At 44.0% G+C, this 23960-nt stretch overlaps 2 protein-coding genes across 2 annotated transcripts; one reads left to right on the forward strand and one right to left on the reverse strand.

Annotated features, from left to right (window-relative positions):
- Positions 1-195: 195 nt before the first annotated feature.
- ndufs3 (NADH:ubiquinone oxidoreductase core subunit S3) lies at positions 196-11249 on the reverse strand. The gene is made up of 7 exons (XM_023951162.1): positions 11081-11249; positions 4223-4288; positions 3979-4076; positions 3391-3540; positions 719-844; positions 535-654; positions 196-452 (listed from the first exon to the last, which is right to left on the reverse strand). The coding sequence occupies exons 1-7, from the start codon at positions 11232-11234 to the stop codon at positions 282-284; spliced, it is 885 nt and encodes a 294-aa protein (XP_023806930.1). The 5' UTR covers positions 11235-11249; the 3' UTR covers positions 196-281.
- A 128-nt stretch (positions 11250-11377) lies between these two features.
- LOC111946802 (uncharacterized protein K02A2.6-like) lies at positions 11378-15924 on the forward strand. Its single transcript, XM_023951170.1, has one exon. It carries the CDS (start codon positions 11635-11637, stop codon positions 15580-15582), a length of 3948 nt encoding a protein of 1315 aa, XP_023806938.1. The 5' UTR covers positions 11378-11634; the 3' UTR covers positions 15583-15924.
- The last annotated feature ends 8036 nt before the right edge of the window (positions 15925-23960 follow it).

The raw sequence follows: 23960 nt of genomic DNA on the forward strand, positions 1-23960 counted from the left end.
ATCTGCAGACTCTGTTTTCTCTAAAAAAGCAGCTAAAAACATATTTTTAACCCTTGTGCTGTCCTAGATGACCCCACTTTTTTTCTGTTATTTCTGAATGTCGTTGTTGCTGCCACAGATAAATGAATTTCCCCATCATGGGATAAATAAAGTCATCTAATCTAATCTAATAAGGACAATAAAGAGAAACAGAATCTCAGCACCTCCCGGCTCACACTTTATCTTTATTTACAGTAATAGGTTATATGGGATAACCAGGTACAGGAAACACGAGGAGCTGTTCACTTCTTGTCAGGCGCCAAGTCTCCAGCCTCCAGTTTGGGTGCAGGTTCTTTGGGCTCTCGGTAGGCAGGAAACACCTCCCAGGGTGTGTTCAGGTCAAACTTCCTGAACTCTTGAGCAAGCTCTACTGGCTCGGCCACCACACGCTTTAACTCGTCATCGTAACGCACCTGGAGGGAGGGGGAGACACCATGCTTAAGTGACTAATGGTACAAAGGACACCTTTGGCGTTTCCTTGGGACCAGTACTCACCTCCACATATCCAGACAGGGGGAAGTCCTTCCTGAAGGGATGACCTTCGAAGCCGTAGTCAGTCAGAATGCGCCTTAGGTCGGGATGGTTGGCAAAGAACACTCCAAACATGTCCCAAACCTGCGGACCGACAGGCTCAGCACCCCCAGACCCTCTGCTGGATAAGCTGTCGAACAGAACTCACCTCTCGCTCATACCAGTTGGCCGCCACGTGGACAGAGACTGCCGAGTCCAACGGCGTCAGTTCATCTGTGTACGTCTTTACACGGACACGTGAGTTGTAGCGCAGAGAAAGCAGGTTGTAGACGATCTAAAAACCAAGAACAGACCGTCAGGTAACCTGACCTTCACAGTCAGGAAAGCGGAGCGGACGGTAGGTTCTGGTCACCAATGGCCCGAGGACATCTTCTGTCTCCAGTTTGGGTGTAGCTGTAGGTAGCTGAGTAGCTGTGGTGTGGCTGCTTCATGGCTTCAAATTGCTGTAATTACCAACTTTATTTTCTTTTGCCCTATACCAGATGTTCCGGGGTTTTCCGTTTATCAATCTGCTCCCTGCTGTCGCTGCAGCAACAAGCCCACATCTCTATCTCACACCTGACATTCCAAAGTTTTGTCCGTCACAACAAATGGTTGTTCTGATAGACTCTAGTGCTGCTGGAGGTGACCAGCTCAGTGGCCTTTTGGTACAGTGTCCGCCCTGTGACTGGAAGGTCGTGAGTTCAAATCCATACCAAAGACTCTAAAAATGGGACCCAATGCCTCCCTGCTTAACACCAGGATGGTGGAATTGGGGGTTTGAACCACCAAATGACTCCCCAGTGTGGCAGTGTCTGCAGCTAACCGCTGAGAGGAAAAACGTCAGGTGTGTGACAGCTAATGAGACTTTAAGGTGCTTCAGCAACAACTGTCAGGTGAAATCTGTAGCTTAAACATATGGACTGTTATTACAAAAATAGCATAATCTGGCTTTATTGGAATGATCTGTACGGAATTGGATTATAACAAACGTAAATGATCTTATAATTTACGTTTGAACGTTTCCTAATTCTGATAAGCTTGTGGTGATAAATCAAGCAAACAGCCTCTGGGATCAGAGAGCGACCCACAGTCTTCACGTCCTTCAGAGTTTCTACAGACCAGGACCCACATGACCCACAGTCCCTGCAGTTTTTCACTGAACCTCTTCTACAGGGACTGAAAGATTTCAAGAATTAAATGTCGCTCCCCACCAGTTTAAAATGGGATTCTTGTTCATGCATGTTACTGAAGATTAGACTGCCGTCATTCTTTATGACCTGATGGGGGTATATGGGCTGCCTGCAGAAGAAAAAGTGTCAACATTTTCATTTTTCTATGAGCATGCTGTGCGTGACAGGACGTGGTGGACGGCATTGGGTCAGTATGGGTGAAGTAGGTGAGTGGTGGTACATCGTATGGATTTTTCCCTGTTTTCAACCCCAAGACCTTGTGGAAGGGGGGTTGGAGTCCTTAACCCTTGTGCTATCCTACGCAATTTAACATTGGAAGTTGGGTCATCTAGACCCACTAGACAGTGCTCTGAACCTTTTTTCTTCAATGATTTGTGATCTTCACTGGTGTCCATGGATTACATGAAATCTATCCACCTTTATCCACCTTTGTCATGGTAGGGAGAACACGTCAATGGAAGGGGGGGGGGACATATAAGATAGCACAAGGGTTACAGCAACAGTCCCATATGCCAAAACGTCACAGTGCAGTGACCTAAATGCCAGGTTTTCATGCAGCAGCACTTTTTGGCGGGCAGCAGCAGTAACATTTTTACACGCTGTGTGGTGGCCGCTAAGGCAAAAGTTCACATTTTAACGGCAAGCGGAGGACTTTTGGACATAGCCACTGTCCTGCACATATGGAGGTGGTGGTTAGGGTTAGAGGTGACATTTATATCTGAAATAGGAAGGATGGGCCTGTTTGAGCATTTCTGTGAATGAGTGAAACTCGGGGAAGGAAATACAGAACGGTTCCCAGCCCACCGCGAGTCGATCCCATCATTCCCGTTTATGATCCGTTCGTTTTTATTTTAATTTTATTTTCTGCGCTGCACATATTTTCTTATTACCGGCTGGTGGCGCCCGGTAGACCTTGATATGGACGCCACCGTCCGGAGACTTTCACGTCTCATCCAGTCAGAGCCGCTGTGCCCGCCAGGCCGTTGCCTGATTTAGTAATGACGACATCCCCGCCTGACTGACGGCCGCCGTCTGCATTTATGATCATGCCATTGATTTTCTGAAAGATCTGGCGGCGGCAGATAATCTTGAAGACTCTGCCGATGCCTACCCATCGGGCGGTGGCCCTCGTTTCTGTGACCGGAGCTCCACTGATGCCCCTAGCACACCAGGCTCTGTCTGACTGTTAAAAATGAGTGTAGTTTGGTGTGCAGATCCTACGGGCAATTACTAGGGAAGCAACGGATCATAACGATCACGGCTGATCCCTGATCCATGTGGATCTCCTGCCACAGTTTGGCACTCACGTGTAACACGGATCCCCGCTGAGCGGGGGGGGGGGGGGATCTCCATGTCTGTGTTCATGATTTACAGACTCTCCCTGTGAGAAGCAGCAGCTGCATCTGAATGACAGAAACTTTGTGCGGTGCAGCTGGAGACTGTTGTGGTTGTTCCGTGTCCTTTTCTTCATTTAGAACAAAGAGTCCTCGGCTCAGAGACTCAATCCAGTCATGCTGGTGCAGTTCGGTTTGATGGTTCTTGCAGTGCTTTAACTGAACTTGGTTGTTATGCACAGCTTTAAAAGTTAATTAAATTTGAATGGACCTGGGAGTTACCTGAAAACGGAGGAGAAGCAGAAGCAGGTTACCTCGAAGCGGTTCTGTCGAGTGGGAATGTCCACGGCCGTCAGGTCCACCATGTTCCTGAACTGGCCGTTAGTGTGGTCCCTCAGGAAGGTCAGCACTGGGATCACGCCGTCAGGATGGATCATGACTTCCAACTCATTGAAGCAGGTCACCTGCAGGGGTACAGGGTCAAAACTTCTTAAATCTGAATATCTTGGTTCAATAAAAAAAACAAAGACTATGTTATCATCTTATGAATACGACCAGAGTCAGACCTTTTGTCTCCAGGTCCAGTGCAAAGATATTAATTCATGCATTTATCCTATCCAGCACTGATTCCTGCAAAGTTGTTCTCCATTGTCTTATAAACAAACAGAGCAGAGTACAGCTTGTGAAGAACTCAGCAATCCACCACATAACAGCAGGTTGACTGAAATGGCATCTGATCAGCTTTGGAAAGACTCTTAAGATTCTTCCAAAGTTTTATAAACGTTTTGTGAACGTCTTATGGTCTTGGGTTACCTATTTAACTGAATGACTTGTGCCTTATGCACCTGTCACCTCTCAGATCAGGTCTGCTCACAGTTGGAATGTAAAGCGCATGGACCAACCTGAACCTGCTGGACGTACTTGGGCATCATCTCTGCCACATACTCTCCAAATGCTGCAAGCTGGTTGTGCGTTACGGGGTCTTTGGCCCGGACGGTGGCTGGGGAAGGACACACGACAAAAGATGAGATCACAACAACACAGTTCTGCAACGGTTCTTCTGGGACCACAGCTTCAGAGCGCCATGAACGAGGAGTCCAGATGGATCTGAACTGTAAGACGTCGCAGCGTTGCTGGGATACTCACGGCGGGTCTCAGAGGACGAGCTCTGACGCCCAACCTGCTGCCTGAGCGGAAAGGAACTTCTGGAAGCTGAAGACAAGAAGAGACTGAATCAGGGTAAGGCTGAGGAGCAGAGGCCAACACACAAACCATGGTCTATTACAGCCAGCTTGGTGGGTTTATCGGGGGAGGGGGGGTTCTGATCACATTGTTCTATTGTGGAGGTTCTGACAGCTTTGTCATTTGTGGTTTAAGTGGTGCAGTGGAACATGCAGGATTAGGGGTGTGACGATAACTGCATCACCGCAGTGATGACGCATCACCGTACGTCACGTTTTTTTTTTTGGGTTGAAAGTTCTGCATATGGTGTGTGATTGGAACTATAATAAACACATTCATCTTTGCTGATAATTTACTTTTTCTTCGAGTCCTGGGTGTGGACAAAGCCCGCGTCCTCCAGGGACAGCCCATTATACATATTATGGGGGACTGATTTTAATTAACTGCTTGCCATGTTTTAGTATTTGTAATGTTTACAGACAATTTTAAATTAAATACACACAAACACGGGCATAAAAAACAATAGCTTAACTGAAACAGTTGGAGTTACTTAGATGTTGATAGCAAGTACGCCTACCGGTAGCTTCATTTGGTATAGGCCATATAAGCGCTCAAGAATAATAATGGCTACGAATTTAGTCTCTAAATCCAATACTGTAATATATTTGGGCACACTTTGGCTTTGAGCCAGATGACAAGGGACAGCCGGTGAATTTGGACGAGGCAATATGCCGCATTTGTCCTGTGTAGTTTCCGTCTCCAGAGGAAATAAAAAAATTTAAGATCCCATCTGTGAATAAACCATCCCGCGGCGTTTGCTGGACTTGGGAGAACCAGCAGCAGACAAACTACAACCTCAGGCCAGCAGCGACAGTTGGGAGTCTCTGAGGCCTTTGCAAGAGGAGCGAAGTACCAAAGAGGCAGTAATCGGTGACGAGCACTGACTGGCAGCGTGACTCGTTACATGGTTGAGGAAATGGTGCCATTTCGTACCGTTGAGAAGCCAGCGTTCAAAGCCATGTTACATGAATTTGACAAGTAATATGTACTTTCTGAACAAAAGTACTTTTCTCAAACAGCAATCCCTGAAAAGTATCTGTCAGCAAAGGACGGCGTGATACAGGAGTTAAAATCCGTCGATTATTTCTCAGTGACAGCTGATATGTGGTCAAGCGTAAACAATGTGCTATACATGAGCCTGACCAGACATTATCTGAGCGCCTGGAGACTGTGTTCACGCCAGAAAGCCACACAGCTGACAACCTGGCGGAAGCCCTCAGATCCTCCTTCCAAGAGTGGTCCATGGATGAGAGGAAACTGGTCTGCATTACGACGGACAATGGAGCAAATATTCTGGCTGCGGTCCGGAAGCTTGGCTGGACATGGCTAAATTGCCTTTGCCATAATCTACATTTAGCCAGAGCTGGCAGAAGAAGAAAAAGCTCCATCCAGAAACAGCAAGTCGAGCAAAAGCTGCCCCAACACGGCTTAGTTCTGGTGAGTTGTGTGCTAAACTTCAATTCTACTTTCTTTAGAAGTTTTTTTTTTTTCAGGTAACAGTCCGTGAAAATAAAAGCACTCATCCTAACGCAACTTGTTAAAACTTTGAACACTTTATTCTACATAATAAAGGGTTGCAAATGGTGACAAAACCTGCTGTATAATTCATATTAGACTCTAAAGATATAAAAAAAGAGTAAAGAAATGTGATTTTTCGGGTCGTTAAGAGTCCTTTGTCCTCAGCTGGGGGTTGGGGAGCCAGTGACTCCCTCCCCAAACTGGTCATCTCTTTCAGCTATTAACGATCCAGGTGGAACTGGTTTGGTTTGTTTGGGTTTCAAAACACTCCCGTAGATGGATGGAAGAATAAACCTGAGACCACCATTCTTATCCTTCTTGACAAAGATGGCTTCTTTCAGTCCTCGCTCAAACCATCCTTTCTCTCTGGCTAGAATTCGGACTTCACTGTCCTCGAACGAGTGGTTTGTGGCCTTCGACTCTTAACCACCCGAAACCATGTAGGCTAAGTTGACAATACCATCCAGTTTCAGGTCTGACTCCTCCCCCATGAGCGCATATATACCAGCTCTTCGACCAGCTAATTCAGAATTGACAAAGCCTCTTGGATAAGAGTTGAAACGTCTTCTAACTTTAAAAACCAAGTCCAAATGACATCCTCTAAACCTACTACAATGGAACCAACCTGGATGAATGAGAGTCTTCATAGACATGTTACATAAGTGAGTGAAAACTGTTCTAGTTTTCTTATTGCTCACCATCGTGTCGCTGTAGCAATAAGAAAAACCAAAGTTGAATAAAAAGTGTTGGAGACAGCTGTGTTTTTACACACTGATGCTGCGATGATGCTAAAGGCTACTATGCTAACGAGCTGTTCCGTTGTGGGTCCCAAAACTGTTCGGCCTGCGACTGATGATGATGTCATTCTATTTGATTGGCTGTACGTTGGTCTGATGACATGTAAGATACTGAATGGTGCGGACAAATTACGGTGCGATTGTTTAAACGCTAATACGATTCTTTATTTTGTCTGGACACGACTGGAAACACAGATTCACGTGATTGTTTACACATTTTCTCAGGACTGAATTTCTCTCTGCCTGGTCAAACACTGTTCCAAAGCCGCTCCTCTCCTCAGAGACCCGGTTCTCCATAATCCACACAGAACAGCAGGACCGACTGCGGTCCGAACCGTTCTCTGGAGCGCACACTGTCACAAAGCACCTCCCTGTCTGTGAACACGGAGCTACGAGGCTCCAGCTGCTCTGATCACAGACACGGCTCGCTCGTGTGGAGCAGCCGGTTGATTCCAACAGCCACAGATCTTTTTAAACCTCTCTATAAACACTACAAAGAATAATGTCAGACACATAAGTTGTGTCTGACAACTTAACTTAACTTTAAGTTACAAATGGAAACGTGAAATGAAAATATGTAGAGCCCGAGCAGATCTGGACCCTACGTAGTTTGTCCAAGTGGGGCTACCGTAGAGTGACGTCATCATTAGTGTCAGGCCCACGAACGGTTATTGCAGGCCAAACAGATTTGGTTCCTACACCGGTTTAAAGTCAGACAATATTTTCATGGAGCGAAATTTCAGACGTGGCGGATAAAAAAATGAATTCAGTAAAAACTGTATTTCATTAAAATAATAACAGACGCTTTGTATAAAACTTTATTAGTAGTGTCTTTGTAACATAACAGAGCCTGAAAAAAGTAGTGTTGCTCAAGAAAGTAAAAGTAGGGAGAAAATACATTGATTTAAATGAAAATTTCAATTTAAAATAACAAAATAGGAGATTTGATTTTTTGGCCATATGGCCCCGCCTGCTGGTTTTCATGGGTTGGGAGGAGTGACGTGCAGTCAGGAGAGGCAGGTGAGGCTGTGCCTCACCTGCCTCTCCTGACTGCATGGGAAGAAAAGAGAAAAAATAAATTCAATTATTATATTTAATCGGTAATTTGTGCTTTGCAGTCATTTTCCATTTAAATTTACCATTTTTGGGTGTTTTTCTTTTCAAAATCGCTGAATTTCCGCATTTGCCGTTCAGATACTAATAAGTGACGTGCGATGAGGCACCAGCCCGCTGAGCCTCACCTTGGATTGCGCAATACCGATGCAGTCAGACGGTACTGCTGTCTCTCTGTATGTCGGTTCAATCACTTGTACTATATGAGCTGAGTTTACATAATTTAGCAGATGTATATGATGTACAGTGTTTGTTTTTATAAATAACTATGTGAGGGACGTGTTTCTTGTGCTGAGCGCTAAACGCCGGCAAAAAAGCTGCTGGGTGAGGCCAGCAGTTCTTGTGCCTCAAGTTAGGGGGCGCCGGTGAGCCCTGAGATTATGACGCTAAAAAATAATAGAAGTGATAGCAAGCGGAAAGTCATTTTCTTCAGAAGGAGCGGCGTATGGATTTTATTTACAAGTAAAGGTAAGACGATAATAACGTTTGTGCTTTTTTCTATGCTGCAGTTTGTATATGAAAAAAACACACGTAGAAATGATATTTTAAACAAAACACGTTAACTGTCGTCAATTAAATGGTGAATAAGTTACTCAGTACGGATCATATGTTTGTAAATCTGACTGATGACGTCAGTGCCTCACCAGCCATTAACCTCACCGCACGTCACTGGTTGGGAGGGGCTGGTGGTCAGAAGACTACTCAGAAATGTTTGAATCGATGAATGAATTAACATTATAATACACTTAAAAGCTCAAAAAATTGATTTTCATGATATAAACATATTTAGAGGCTTAATTAATAAGTTATTTCTAGAATTTAACACTGAAGGCCTGTTCACACCGGGACGAATTTCGCCGGCGATTTTCGCCGACGTTTAACGCCTCGTGACTAAACAAAGGGCACCAATGAGAGTGTGCACACCGACGCGAAAAAACGCCACGCGTTAAAGCGTCAAAAAAAAAAAACGCCTCGGGTTCGTTTTTTTTTTTCGACGCGTCGCGTCGAAATCTACTCGACCAATGAGAATGGCGCTTTTGCACACGTGTCTGGAGATTCTGAAGTTACAGTAAAACACAACTTGGGGGCGCTCAAACACAAAACTGCCTTGCTGAGCACACATACCAGCGAAGAAGATAGACGCCAAGTAGCGTCTACACACAGCCGCGAAGAAATAATGACGGACATTCTAAAATATCCCCGAACCAAGAACCAGTTGGAGCTACTGGTGCTTGAAATATTCATGTTTTCTTTGTTTGATTCTGACAAGCGTGTAAATACTTGCTCTCTTCTTCTGAGTGAAAAGCGACTTTCAGAAGCGTAAAGTTGCGCAGCGCCACCTTGTGTACAGGAGTATTTCTGTTTTACATTAAGCGCCATCTAATGTCAGGGAATGAAATTGCATGTTCACTCCACTCATCGTCAGCGAAAATCGCCTGGGTGTGAACACAAAAAACGTGGCGAAAAACGCTGGCGAATAACGCCTGGCGAATATTCGTCCCGGTGTGTACGGGCCTTGAGCCTATGAGCTCCAGGAAACTAGCCTCATTCTAGCCTTTGGTTGCAGGAAGCTCTTTATTTTATATTGTAGACAGACAAAGAAGCTGTGAACAGAAAACAATCCATGAAATAAATGTACATAAATTATCTTTAAATAGATAGTTAATCAGAGAATAAAACAGTCAGACATCTTCTATGACGTCACACTCAGTCCAGACCAATGAGTTATATCACTAGAAGAGACATCACGTGGTTCCTCATGGGAGGAGAGCACCGCCATCTTGGTGAGGTCAAGTTACTGCTGCAGTGAATGCATTTGAACGCATTTTTTGCATAATACCAGTTCATTGTTTGTGTTTTAACTGCCAAAATCAGAGAACTGAGTCCATGAAGGAGGAAGTATATCATTTCACAGATAAGTATTATAATTTTTTTCTTTTAATGCTGCAGGGGCTTTATTAATAGAACACATGTTGACATGCATCATGCTGCAGGGCTATTATCAACATGCTGCATGATGTACGGAGAATTTGCTGTCAACATAAATCTACATTTTATTTTGCTAAACCTGTATACAGCATACTAGGCTATTATAGTAATGTAGATTTATACATTTCTGACTCAGTGACTGAACTTTTCACTATTCAGACTTAAGGAAAAAGTGGATCTTAGCAATAAAAAGAGCTAATCCAGATGGATCACTGTGGTACCAACTAGTAATACAGTCTGACTGTTCAAAACATTTTGTGGAAACACATTTTGATGAGAGGCCAGACTGTTTGCTTGAAACCCGACACCATAACATCTGTGTTACACAAATTGATCACTCACATGAATCAGTATAAATCTATTATTTTTCTTTGTTGTTGTTATTTTAGGGTAAATCTATTGTTCACTTTTGGACTTCTTTTGAATATTTATTTTATTATTACTATTGTTATTTTTATTGTTAATAATAATATTAATAGACTTATATTTTATTATTTATTGACTTATTATGTATGTATTGCTATTATTTATTGTTTGTATTGACTTACTATTGATTTATTATTATTATTATTATTGACTTATTGTTGGGTTTTTCTAAATAATTTAAATTACACGTCAAAGAGGTCTAAAACTCCTAAATGTTTACAAATAATTTTTTTTTAATTCTTTGTAATAATTTTTTTATTTGTAAGAAGTCCTGCAACAATGCCTTTTCATTAAAGTTTGAGCTTTTAAGGCTGACTGTTTCTCTTCTTTAACAACAACAAATTATGTATCTATATATATATATTATATATATAAATATTATGTATTTACATATATGTATAAATATTTATAAATTGTAAAAACATATATAGTATATAAAAGCTACTTAGACACCACTAAAAGCAATAGAAATCATTGTCATGTGGGCGTCGTCGACCTCACCAAGATGGCGTCGCGCTCCGCCACCGTCGGCCAGGCTTCTAAAGCGGGCGTGTCTCCTCTAGTGATATAACTCATTGGTCTAGACAATTCTCTCATGATGATACAGTCGATCCTGGTAATGCAACTTTCGCGCGTGCTTCTTATGGGAGTCTTTAGACATCATGGCTTAATGATAACCTGTCACTGGGAAGTTGATTGCCAACATTTAGCTTCAGTGTTCTTTAACGCAACAGAAGCAGCAGAGACGCGTCCGCATCGGAGTTGTTAGCATTAGCTATTAGCATTGGCAGGACCTCAAAGGTCAAAGACCTGCAGAGAAGAACGCGGCCCTGCTTTGCATCGACATGCGGGCTCCGGTTCACCCCCGGTCCTCCGGGACCGTCTGTGTGTGTTGCACCGCTGGTCTTCGTGTACTCACAGCTGAGGCTCCTTCCAACCCCGACCCGGACCATCCGCATAAACGTAGCCGCCATGTCTGCCGTCCTCCCCGGCTCTTCTTCGCTGAGAACGTGGCGGTCTGTCGCCCCCTGCTGGTGTGGAGGATGCTGTGCAGGCAGCCGGAGCCGCAGCATGGACTGTGTGAGGGACCAGGGGCCTCATTTATAAAACTTTGCGTAGGATTTGCGTCAGAAGTGGCGTACGGATGAAACAGAGGATGTGCGTACGCACAGAAATATTTGGAGTTATAAAACCGTGCGCACGCACATCCTACGCATCTTTCTCTTAATAAATCTGTTGTGTTCAGCTATTGTTATAGCACGTGACGCCACTAGGCGGAGCAGTGAGCAGGAGTTACGACTGAGGAAGGAGAAGAAGAAGGGAGTGTGGAGTTGAGCTGCTGCATGTTGTAGTGAGTTGAAGCTGAAAATAAAGTCCAGAAACAAGATCCGTTTTGTGGATGATTTCTGCCGCCGGCTACACAACAAATTGGCGACGAGGCGAACCTACAAGCATAGTCTGCAGTGAAAAAAGATGGCTTCAAATGTGCCGTTTCCAGACGTTTTTCTGCCGTGCCCGGGAGAACCGATTATGCCGTTCAAGACGTGGATTCGGATGTTTGAAAATTATCTTCTAGTCATCAATGCCGGTGGAGATGCATGGCCAGAGATAAGACTACTAGCCTTACTACTACACTGTCTGGGCTCCGAAGGACAGCGGATTTTCCACACATTACCAGAGACAGGTACCACGCTAGCTACAGCCATTGCCGCGCTTCGCGCGCATTTTACGCCTACAGTAAACGTGGTCGTGGAACGCCACACCTTCAGAAAGAGAGTGCAGGGTGCTCAAGAACCCATACTACATTACATTGCTGCCCTAAGAGAACTTGCTTCAACATGTGACTTTGCTAATGCGGATGATATGATTCGGGACCAGCTGGTGGAGCATGTTGCTGACCCCCGCATCAGAGAACGGCTCCTGCTTAAAACTAACTTGACGCTAGCAGATGCTATCACGTTAGCCACTCAAGCTGAGTCCGTTAATGAACAAGCTAGGTCAATGGCGGGTATCCAGCAGGCACCTGTGCAAGTTGTAACTACACAGAAATCAGCATGCAGGCGTAGACAGCCACGCCAACATTTTCCTGCAAAGCACGTACAGAAATCTAATTCTACCCCTTCTACACGCACATGCTTCCGATGTGGATCTGAGAAACACTTGGCTAACTCAAGTGAATGCCAAGCAACCAAAGCAACCTGCAGAAACTGTAACAAAAGAGGCCATTTTGCACGAGTGTGCAGATCTTTGCAGACACATACAGTTAAAGAAGTTGAATTACCAGAGTACACACTTCTGTTGGTGGACAGATCAGTCACTTCAGGTGGAATACAAGTTACAGTGAACATCAAAGTGGCTGAAAGCTCACAGTCGATGAAACTGACTGTGGATACGGGTGCTGCCGTCTCCATCTTGCCACTCTGCATATATGAGGAAAAGTTCAAGGGCGCTCCGCTTCATCAGCCCACTGTTCAACTGGTGACCTACTCCCGAACATCTATTCCAGTGATAGGCTGCATGGAGGCAATTGTGCACATACAGAACCTTGAAAAACCTGCAACATTTCACATTGTGGACTCTGGAACTGCACTCATGGGGAGAGACTTAATAGCTGCTTTCAATCTGCGCATTGAGGGCAACGCTGCATACTTGCCATCCACACATTTTCTGTCTTTACCCTCTGCTGCTCTAATGGAATGCTCTGTGTCTCAGCCAGCTGCCCCTGCAACCCTTGGATGTGCTGTTGGTTTCATACACAAGGTGAAGGTGCTGCAAACAGCTGTTCCGGTGCGTCAAAAATTGAGACGCCTTCCCTTTTCTGTGCGGTCTGCTGTGTCAGAGGAGCTGAACCGCCTCCTCTCAGCTGGTGTGATTGAGCGCATTGATGCTTCTCCCTGGGTCTCGCCAATAGTGGTCACACAAAGGAAAAATGGAAAAATCCGAATGTGTGTGGACCTGCGAGAGCCTAACAAAGCCATTGTGGTGGACAGTTTTCCTCTTCCTCACATGGAGGAATTACTCTCAGCGCTAACAGGTGCAACACTATTCTCAACCATCGATCTGGAGAGCGCATACCACCAAGTTTTGCTGCACCCTGACAGCAGGGATTTAACTGCTTTCATCACCCATGAGGGACTGTTCAGGTTCTGCAGGGTTCCTTATGGTCTTGCCTCAGCCCCATCAGCTTTTCAAAAGCTAATGGCGACAGTGCTGCATGGAGTGCCAAATGTACAGTTCTACCTCGATGACATAATATGCTACGGGCGCACAGCACATGAACATGATGCTGCCCTAGAGACAGTCCGACAGAAACTCAAAACAGCAGGCTTGCAGCTTAATGACAAGAAATGCCACTTTCGACAGACGAGCCTGAAGTTCCTGGGACATCTAGTAACCGCTGAGGGAATAAAACCAGACACGGAGCACCTGCAGGCCATCACACAGGCCCCTGCTCCATCAGATGCTGTGAGCCTTCGCTCATTCCTGGGAATGCTATCCTGGTATGGAAAATTTATTCCTAATTATGCTACAGTGGTGGAGCCTCTTCGAGCCTGTCTACGTCAAGGCACACAGTTTGTATGGACTGAAGAGGCACAGCGATGCTTTCTAACTGTAAAACGTCTACTCCTAGAAAGCCCTGCGCTAGCCTTGTTTAACCCTGAGCTACCAACCATAATCTCCACTGATGCATCTGATTATGGTGTGGGTGCTGTATTCTCCCAGCTGCAACCGGACAACACTGAAAGAACTGTTGCATTTGCATCAAGGACATTGTCATCCACTGAAAGGAAATACTCCACAGTGGAAAAAGAAGCTCTTGCGTGTGTCTGGGCTGTAGAAAAATGGCGGACATACCTGTGGGGACGAAAATTCACACTGCGCACAGACCATCAGGCCCTCACAACGCTTCTGACTACAAAAGGAGCTGATCGAGCAGGGATGCGCATTGCAAGATGGTCTGCACGCCTTCTCAGCTTCACATATGACGTCGTGTACAGAGCGGGGCCTCTGAACCAAACAGCTGACTGCCTTTCACGGTTACCTCTGCCAGCCGCTTCTTTTCCTCCTGAGGACTCAGAACCTGAGTTGGTGGCTTTACTAGCTACAACTCCTGTGTCCGTGACAGCCAAAGAGTTTGAAGATGCTTCATCTTCTTGCCCCGAGCTTTCCTCCTTGCGTGTGCAGGTGCAACAGCGGTGGCCACGATCTGCTAAATCAGTAAGTCCTGTTTTGCAACCCTATTTCAAAATAAGGCATGAGTTAAGTGTGCAAGACAGCCTGGTGTTTCGGGGATCCCGTTTAGTGGTGCCAATTTCCCTCCGCTCCACACTTGTGGCCCTTGCTCATGAAGGTCATCAGGGTGTGGTGCGAACAAAACAACGTCTGAGGGACCTGTATTGGTTCCCTGGTATGGATGCATTAGTGCTTTCCCAAGTGACCGAATGCTCTTTGTGCCAACAAACTGACAAATCTGCCAAAGTTTTTCAGGCCCCACTACAACCGGTGCCCCTGCCAGAGGGTCCCTGGGAAAAGCTAGGCCTGGATATTGTCGGACCCTTTGAATCTGCTACATGGGACTGTAAGTTTGCAATCACTCTTACTGACTATTATTCAAAATGGCCTGAAGTTGCCTTTGCTCCTTCCGTGAACTCTGAAACCGTGATCCAAATTCTTAGTGGACTTTTCTGTCGCTATGGCAACCCAGAGTGTTTGGTCACAGATAACGGACCGCAGTTCACATCTGCTTCATTCTCCTCTTTTCTGCGCGACAAAGGAATTAAGCACACAAGATCATCTGTGTACCACCCTTCTTCTAATGGTGCAGTAGAACGATTTAACAGAGTGTTTAAAGGTTGGATTCAAGCTGCGATCATCCAAAACAAACCTTGGAAAAGTGCAACATCCTCTTCTCTTCAAGCTTACCGTGCTACGCCACATGCCATGACTGGTGTGTCACCATTTGAGCTAATGCACGGACGCAAAATGAGGACAACACTAAACATTCTTCCTCCTCCACCACTGGAACAGCCTGCTGTCGACCTACGTCACAGAGTGTCACTCCGCCAAAGTCACGTGAGGCAGTATTGTGATGCTAAAAGAGGTGCTCGCACTCCTCTCTTCAGAGCAGGTGACAAAGTGCGTGTACGGAAACCTGTTCACGTGCAGAAAGGTCAGCGTCAATTCTCTGCTCCCATCAGGATCAAACAGCAGGTGGGCCCAAGCACTTACATCTTAGATGATGGAAGGGCCTGGCATGCTTCCCACTTGGCTTCAGTACCAAACAGGCTTCCTGTATGCCCTTCACCACCAGAGGCCGGTACTGAAAGGGTTGAAATGGAGCCTAATCAAGATCATCAAGCCCTAAATCGCCCTGTCAGATCACATAAGCCACCAGGTTGGCTTAAGGACTTTGTAATGTAAAAAAAAAAAAAAAAAAAAAAAAAAAAATCTACATATGTTCAATTGTTGTGAATTGATTCTTACTTGCTCTTTATTCTGTGAGTAATGACATTACTTGAAATATGCTGTTGATGCACAAAGGAAATTGCATTAAGAATTAAATTCAGGGATTTTTGTGACAGCACAGGTTATCCTTAAGTAAGGGGGGGACGTTGTGTTCAGCTATTGTTATAGCACGTGACGCCACTAGGCGGAGCAGTGAGCAGGAGTTACGACTGAGGAAGGAGAAGAAGAAGGGAGTGTGGAGTTGAGCTGCTGCATGTTGTAGTGAGTTGAAGCTGAAAATAAAGTCCAGAAACAAGATCCGTTTTGTGGATGATTTCTGCCGCCGGCTACACAACAAAATCACAACCAATTCTAAATGCTGCGCAGCTTTTGCGGCCTCATGACACGCCTATAGTTGCCCATAAATAGTCCGTGAAACGCCCACAAATGAATATTCATTGATTGCAAAACCATGCCAAACACGGAGAGAAAATCAAAAAAACGTAACTTCACTCAATGTGAAGTAGAAGTTATCGTTGGCGAGGTGGAAAAGAGGAGAATAATGTTGTGTGGAGGGCACAGTGTGGGCATTACTAATGCCAAAAAGCCACGTGATGGCAAACGGTGGCAGACGCCGTGAATGCTGTAGCCTCACAACCCCCCCCACACACACACACACACCCGTGTCTGCCACGGGTGGGGGGGGGGGACACCGGAGCTGACCCCTCCTGATGAGAGACTGGCGGCAATAATTGTGGAATCCCTTTTAAGTGGAGTGGTGACTGAGGCGCAGGGGGACACTGACGCGCCAGATGCACCGGGTGACACCCCCCCAAAAGCCCGCAGAGGAAGTCTGAACCGGCTCATAAGCCACTCGTCCTCGTTTGCCAACAAGTTTCCTTGCTGTCTAAAAATGCGTTCACTCCGAATTCTTCCATTTGCCACATCTTCTAAGAGCGCAAGATCAGCCATTGTGCGTCATTACGCATTGTGATGGGGCATTTTATTTCCCTCCATTTAATTACATCTGACAAGCTGCAGATGTCGGTAATAATCGACGTGGAAATGGGAAATTGATCAGCGCAAATGTAATTTCTTGTTGCTTTCTGAATGGTTGAGACAAACGCCATACATTGTTTTATCAAAAATAAAACAAACTAAAGGCATATGCATGAATACCATAATTCCGTACCTTATGAAGAAATGTTTTACTATGAAACAACTTTCCCCAGTGGACAATTAATGCATCTCTATCTATCCATCTGTCTGTCTGTCTGTCTGCACCTCTATCTGCTCCTCCAGACGGACACACTGATGAGAATATCAGTTCTGTACATTATTTCGTTCTGTTAACTATATTATTTATGAGGATGAATTGCACAACAAGCCAATATTGCAGAACATATTTCACTTTTCTTTTTGCAAATAAGTGTTCATTTGAATTTCTGTTGTAATTTTCGTTTGATTCTTTTGTTTGTTTCACTGCTGATCGATCAAACGGGTGTTGGTGTAGCTGTTAATTGTCAGACTTGCTTTGTGAAGTCTTCATGTTATTTCTGAGAGGCAGGATTGTCATTTTCACTTTCACGTGTTTCTTCCATCTGCCGACGGCGTCGCCGTTTCTCATTTCACCCGTTTTTGTGCGTACGCCTGGGTCAGAGCTTGAAGGACCGCACATTTTCCCGTCAAGTTTGCTTTTTATAAATCTCAACTATTGCGTAGAGAGTGGCGTACGCCTTCTTTTGTGCGTACGCAACGTTTATAAATGAGGCCCCAGGACTTCAATGGGGAGTCAGCCTGATGAGAAGTGTTCAGGTTCACTAGAACCCTTTTATTACTATGCAGCACATGTATGGCAGAAGGCTTTACTTGAGTAAAGCAGTGGAAGTGGAATAGAATCTTTTTATTTCCCTACATTAATAACAACAAATCAAAGAATTTATATTCACAGTTATGCATAGATATCATAGCCTTCTTCCACTTTCGGCTTCTCCCATCAGGGGGAGCCACAGCGAACGAGTCGCATGGTAAATTTGGCAATGTTTTACGCCGGATGCCCTTCCTGACACAACCTTCTCAAACCGGGCTTGGAACTGGCAGAGGTGGAGAAGGGAACAGGGAGTAGCCTGGAGTCGAGCCCGGGTTTCACGGACGGAAGGCGCTGCAAACCAGCACGAGCTAAACTGGCTCCCCCATAGATATCATAGCCTATTTGTTGATATTTCGGCTCTTTTTGTCAGGCAGATGGAGAAAGCATCAAACATCTTTTTCTGGATTGTCCTATTGCTTCTGTGTTGGAATTAAAAATGATTTAGCAACACATTCATTTCAGCTTTTGAGTTCGTCCTTATATTGTGTAAATTTTTATCGCTTTTGTTATTTTATTTGGGAAAACCGGATGTGTGCACGGTTCTCGCCAGTTTTATTTTCCAACTTTATGACAAACATTGCACATATAGATAATCAAACAGTAACTCAATACAAAGTGGACATTTGTGTTAAAGTAACAGAGAACACGAGTGAGGAAGCAACCAAAGTTTTTGAAGTTTCCAGAAGATTGAGTCACAAAATATATAAATACTTCAAAGATCAAAGTAAGGAAGACATAAAAATAAATACAAGTAAAAATACATTTTACTACAATTTCAAAAGAGACCATGCTTTAGCTGTTCTAACAGCTTTTTTTCCACTACTATTGACACACAACATCATGTCTTTATGGAAAACATAAAACTGTTTTTTTGTTGCTTTAAAAAAACGACTGTATACATTCTGTCTGTGTTAAATCCTCCATGACTAAAGTATCCAAAAACAATATCTTCATAGAATAATGTGAAGTTTATAAAACAGGTTATAAAACATTTGAGTGATCAATTCCAAAAAAAGACAAGTCAATGACAAAATGTATGTCCAGATCTTCTTTAAGTTTGTTTAAAAGAGTCTTAAATTTACGAATAATTCTGATTTCTTTCATTTTATTGGTGACTAAATATTTGTGAGGCAAAGACCAAACTCTCCTGGTGAATTCTACAACCAAACTTGTTCCAGTCAGAGATAACATGCTGTTTACTGCAGTCTCATTTTGAAACAGGGAATGGATGTTTTTGCTATTTCTGTCAGCTGGAAAACCTTTTTTCACACAATTCTGCTCATTTGCTGCTATGACCAATGCAAACTCTGTAGGTGAAACATGCAGACTACTGGTGGAGAGAAAGTCAACACACAACATCAAGTTACCTTGAGGATTCAATCATTGTTCCAAAAAAATGTTTTATTCAGAGCGATTTTGAAGGAAAATACTCCTGTTTTTGTGTAGAATGTTGTTTCACATATAGCAGCGCTGAGGAGTCCATGTTAACAAAACCTGCTAATGAAAGTTAGACGATAGAAGAAAAGGCAGACCTCCAAACATCTCAAATACATATTTTAGTATGAAATTCCAAAATGAAGTTTCCGTCTTTTTTTTAACCATTTCATTGGAAGGTCATAGAGGGAAGAAGTCAAGCAATGCAGGTCATCCATCTTTTGATGAATTACTTCTCTTCACTGCCTTCATCTATCCAACTCATTCAACTGTCAAATTGTTTAGCTCCTTCAGAAGGTTGAAAACTACAGACCTCTTCAACTTTGTAAACTATTCAACTGACTACTGCTTTTCTAACTTTATTGAAAACGGCTTAGGGATTCTTCAAATACTCCTTTTTCAACTAAAACTTTCCACTCTACAACAGAACTCAAGAGGACTCAACTACAGACACGGTTCAACTTTCAAACTATTTAGCAGACTTTGGACTCTTGAACTTGTTTTTATTTTTAAAACTCTTGATGGTTTCTGAGATATTCAAGGTAAAGTCCTCGTGTCATCTTTGCGTCACTTTTCAGTTATGAATGAAAGTCTGTGCGAACCATCAGGCAGCAGACTGGAGACTTGATTCATGGTAAACTCTGCCATCGTGTCTCTCACTGAATGTTTTTACATCCAAACATTACTGGTTTTAGAAACAATCTAGCTTTAAAAATCCGAAGGCATCCAAGGATGTCGTTTTCTTACAGCGACCCGAGGGGATGATTCCTGTCATTTATGGCAGAGGAAATTCTGTTTCAACCTGGGATTTCTGCTGTGTACCCGGCAACTACGGGATTTCATGTCTGCCATTAATTGAAAGGCCGTAAAGACAAATAAGCGGGCGTATTTAGGAACTGAGTGAGTGAACCTCACAACTGAACAGTGATCCTGCTCGGTCAATTCCTTTTTGCGCTCTCACCAGGATTTACGCTCAGTGTTCAGGGGTGTGTTTGTCACTTGGGGGCGGGAACATTTCTGGTTGATCTGATTGGCCAAAATGTGCATGTCTTATCAGTGAGGCAGAGGGGCGGGACTTTCATTTTTCAGAGCGGGGGGGGCTAACAGGCAGCTCTTGAGCTGCATGCGGCTCTCTGCCTTTTATCATAGTTTCTATATTCAGTACTTTCACAACCATAAGGTGAAAGTCTTCCATTTTCTCCTACATGTACAGAGCGGCCCTAATGTGTTGTTGTGTGACTTTGGTAAAGAGGACCTAAAAGAGAACAGCATGATGACGGTAAGGAGAGAGGTGAGGACGTGAAAGAAGACACCCCCCCCCCCCTCCAGTACAAAGGTGCAGATGTGAGCTTAATGCAGAACAACTTCGTTTTGGAAACCCTGGAAATGCAAAGAGACTCGATTATGAAGCACAGTTCAAACTACAAGCTATCAGCTACGCGGAGGAACACGGGAATAGAGCAGCTGTGGTTCGGTTAAATTAGATCTTCACAGATTCAGACTTCCTGCTTCAATAACTCTTCTGATAAACATTCAAACGTGTTAGCAAGTATCTCAATCCTTTTTTATTAACACAGAAAGTGAACTACAAAAGCATTTCGAAAGAAAAAAGATTGTTTTTGCCTTTTAATCAGAATTGTTCGCTTCAAGCTGTGAATGCAAACAAAGCAGCGAGCCGGCTGCCAAGGGACCGTCAACAAAGTGCAAAGTGATTCAAATCTCTTTAAATTTTAAAAAAATATAAGCAATAAAATGGAGGTTGACTTTCAAACAAAATTTAGTGTAATAATAATAATGTAGCATGACTATGCTGACGAGTCTTCATTACCAGTTCATATAAATATAGACATGTATTCGCTTTTTAAAAGTTTGGTGTTTCACAGGGTACGCACTTTACTGACGGTCCCTTGGCAGCCGGCTGCTGCTCTGTCTGCATTCACAGCTTAAAACGAACAATTCTGATTAAAGGGCAATAAAAACGATCTTTTTTCTTTAAAAATGCTTTTGTAGTTCACTCTCTGTATTAATACAAAAGGATTGAGATCCTTGCTGACACATTTGAATGTTTATCAAAAGAGTTATTGAAGCAAGAAGTCCAAATCTGTGAAGATCTTTCTAACTTATCGAACCTCAGCTGCCAGAGAATTTAAAATGATGAATCTATGGTTCGCAAGTGAGGACGCTGGAAAACCAATTCCGACAAGACAAGAAGACGCAGCAGCAGCTGAGTTTCTGCGGAAAAGGAAAGAAAAGTCTGTGTTGGAAGATCGACTCGAGGCTCAGCGCTGCAACTTCCAGCAGATGACCGTGAAAAGCTGATCATCCTCCCCCCTTACCGGGAAGCAGCGCCGGCAAGTTACGCCACACTTTGGGACTGCAGGACTTAAACTTGGCCTGAGGTGTCTGCTTTCACTGTTCTTTGGAGCCGCATAGAAAAGAGACGGACTCTGATGAGGAAAGGGAAGTCGGCGTGTCTGATAGAGATGTAGCCCAGCTGTTCCAGATGCAGAAGATGAAGACTTTGATGGATTAGAAATGCTGATTGATGACTGAAAAAAAAAATCACAACCAACTCAGTTTTGCGCTCGCTGCCTTTTTTAAACACACACCAGCGTGCACGTTTCACTGGTATGTGTGTTAACGTTAAATACAGAAAAAACACTAAACTGAAACGGCCCCGTTTAATCCAGTGCTGTTGTAAGGAGAGGAGGGGGTTATGGGAAATAATATGGCTTTAATTGTGTGTCTGTGTGTGTGTGTGTCTGGCAGGTCAGTGTGTGGTGTGGCTCTTTGACTATCACAGTTAGAAATGTCGGCTCTGGGGACTTCCGGTTGTGACATGTAAGGAGAGGACGCATAGGAAGAGGCTCCCAGCTCATTTTTTCTTAACCCCTCTTTTAATACATTACACTGCGTAAACTTTGGTATATATTTAGTTGTGGTCGTACCAAGCTCTCTTGGTAAGAATGAACAGCTCTAAATCTGCCAAATCGACCAACAGCGTGCAAACCCCGGCCACGCGCGCAGCGGCTAAGTTAGCATCTTTCACAGCTAGCAACTCTCCGAGCACCACAGGAGCGTCTGAGACCACCCCGCCGCCCGTTGCAGCTGGTGCAGACATTATGGACCAACTAGCGGCTGAGTTCGCAAAACAGAGAACCTCACTGAAGGAGGACATTGAAATGGCCATCAAACCAATACAATCCTCTCTGGATTCGCTACAGACAACTCTCAACTCCTTCCAGAGCCGTCTTACCTCCGTGGAGGGGGGTTGCCGGCGATAACTTTGAGCGGCTCACAGTTGCGGAGTCTGCCATCAGAATGCTCCAGAATCACAACCAGGAGCTTTTGGATCGATGTTAAGACCTGGAAAACCGCTCACGGAGATCTAATCTCCGCATTCTGAACATCCCAGAAGGCAGCGAAAACGGCAAAGACCCCGTGAAGTTCATGTCGGATGTGCTGATGCAGCTGATGGGACCAGAAGTTTTCCCCGCGCCGCCTGAGCTTGAGAGAGCACACCGGACCCCGACCTCCAAACCCGGCCAAAGATCATCTCCTCGCACGTTCCTGGTCTGCTTTTCTAGGTTCCAGCAAAAATAAGCTGCGCTACGCTGGGCCCGGAGTCATGAGCTGAAATACCAAGGTGCCACCATCAGAGTTTACCAGGATGTCAGCGCGGCGCTGGCTAAGAAGAGAGCTGCGTTTAACGGCGTCAAACGAGCGCTGTACCAGAAGAACATCAAATTCCACCTGCTCTACTCGGCCCGGCTGCGAGTGATGTTCGACAATAACGTACTGACTTTCGACTCGCCTGACGAAGCGCAGAAATTTTATGACCAGAAATTTGAGCATGTTGACACTGGACTTCAGGTGTGAGTATTTATGCTATAAATCTTAAGCCAAAAACCACTATCTAACGTAATCACCGTCGTGCGTGGGGTCCCTTAGTTTATTCATGTGCATGCGTGTGTTTTATTTTACCATTATTATAATATTTGATTTTTCGTTCTTAAGTTTTTAAATTTTTTTTTAAAATTTTTTAAACATATTCAGCCTCAGGATCTGACGTTTAAACAGATGCCAAGATATGTTTAGTAGTTTACAATTTTGTATCTTAACTTTGTCTTTTTAATTTTTATTTTATTATTATTATTTTCTTGTTGTTTTTTTTCCCCCTCCTTTAACTTATTAGTTAACACGTCAGTTATTTGCTAATGATTGTCTGAACTTTAGTGCTTATGTTCTATTTCAAAGAGCTGGGAGCCCTATGCATAACATAAGGAAATGTGCTACCAGAAGTTCGTAGGAAAAATAGTGTTTAGCCTGCAGCTTGCCTCATTGAGAAGGACAGGTATAGGCTTAGTTCTTAGGTTAGGTTTAAACAGGGTTTTGTTTAAGGGTGGGGAAGGGGACGTCATCACTCTTCTGCAGCATGGACTGCGTTTTTTCTTTGATAAAGTAATCAATAAGCTGTGCACCCTGGCTGTCACTTCTGGGTCTTTTTCTCCCTTATTTTTTATATGGTGAACAGTGCTGATGCAGGAGGAGCTGCCGTACGTTTCATCACTTGGAATGTAAAAGGTTTAAATGGACCTGTTAAACGAGCTAGGATATTTAATCACCTTAAACATTTGAAATGTGATATTGCCTTCCTGCAGGAAACTCACCTACTGGTTAAAGACCAAGTTAGACTTAAAAAAAGCTGGGTTGGTAATATATTTCATTCTAATCTTAATTCTAAAACCTGCGGAACAGTCATACTAATTCATAAAAAAATCCAGTTTGCTGAAACCACCATTATTCCAGACCCTCAAGGGCGGTTTGTGATCGTGTCTGGGCTCCTGTATCATAAGCCTGTGGTCTTGGTAAACATCTACGCCCCAAATTGGGATGATGAAAAATTTATGAGTAAGATAATGTCATTGATTCCTGACCTAAACTCACACCAGTTAATTTTTGGTGGAGACTTGAACTGTGTAATAAATCCAACACTTGATCGTTCAAATCCTAAATCAACAAACCTTTCCAAAAAAGCCAAAATCTTATC

This window comes from Oryzias latipes, chromosome 3, assembly GCF_002234675.1.
Source record: "Oryzias latipes chromosome 3, ASM223467v1".
NCBI classification, from domain to species: domain Eukaryota; kingdom Metazoa; phylum Chordata; class Actinopteri; order Beloniformes; family Adrianichthyidae; genus Oryzias; species Oryzias latipes.

Coding starts and splice junctions, on each gene's coding strand:
- ndufs3 (XM_023951162.1), bottom strand. CDS start 11,234: ATGCTGCGGCTCCGGCTGCCTGCACAGCATCCTCCACACCAGCAGGGG. Junction 845..3,390: donor CTCGACAGAACCGCTTCGAG/GTAACCTGCTTC, acceptor CTTGGTTTTTAG/ATCGTCTACAACCTGCTTTC. Junction 453..534: donor CCCTGTCTGGATATGTGGAG/GTGAGTACTGGT, acceptor CCCTCCCTCCAG/GTGCGTTACGATGACGAGTT.
- LOC111946802 (XM_023951170.1), top strand. CDS start 11,635: ATGGCTTCAAATGTGCCGTTTCCAGACGTTTTTCTGCCGTGCCCGGGA.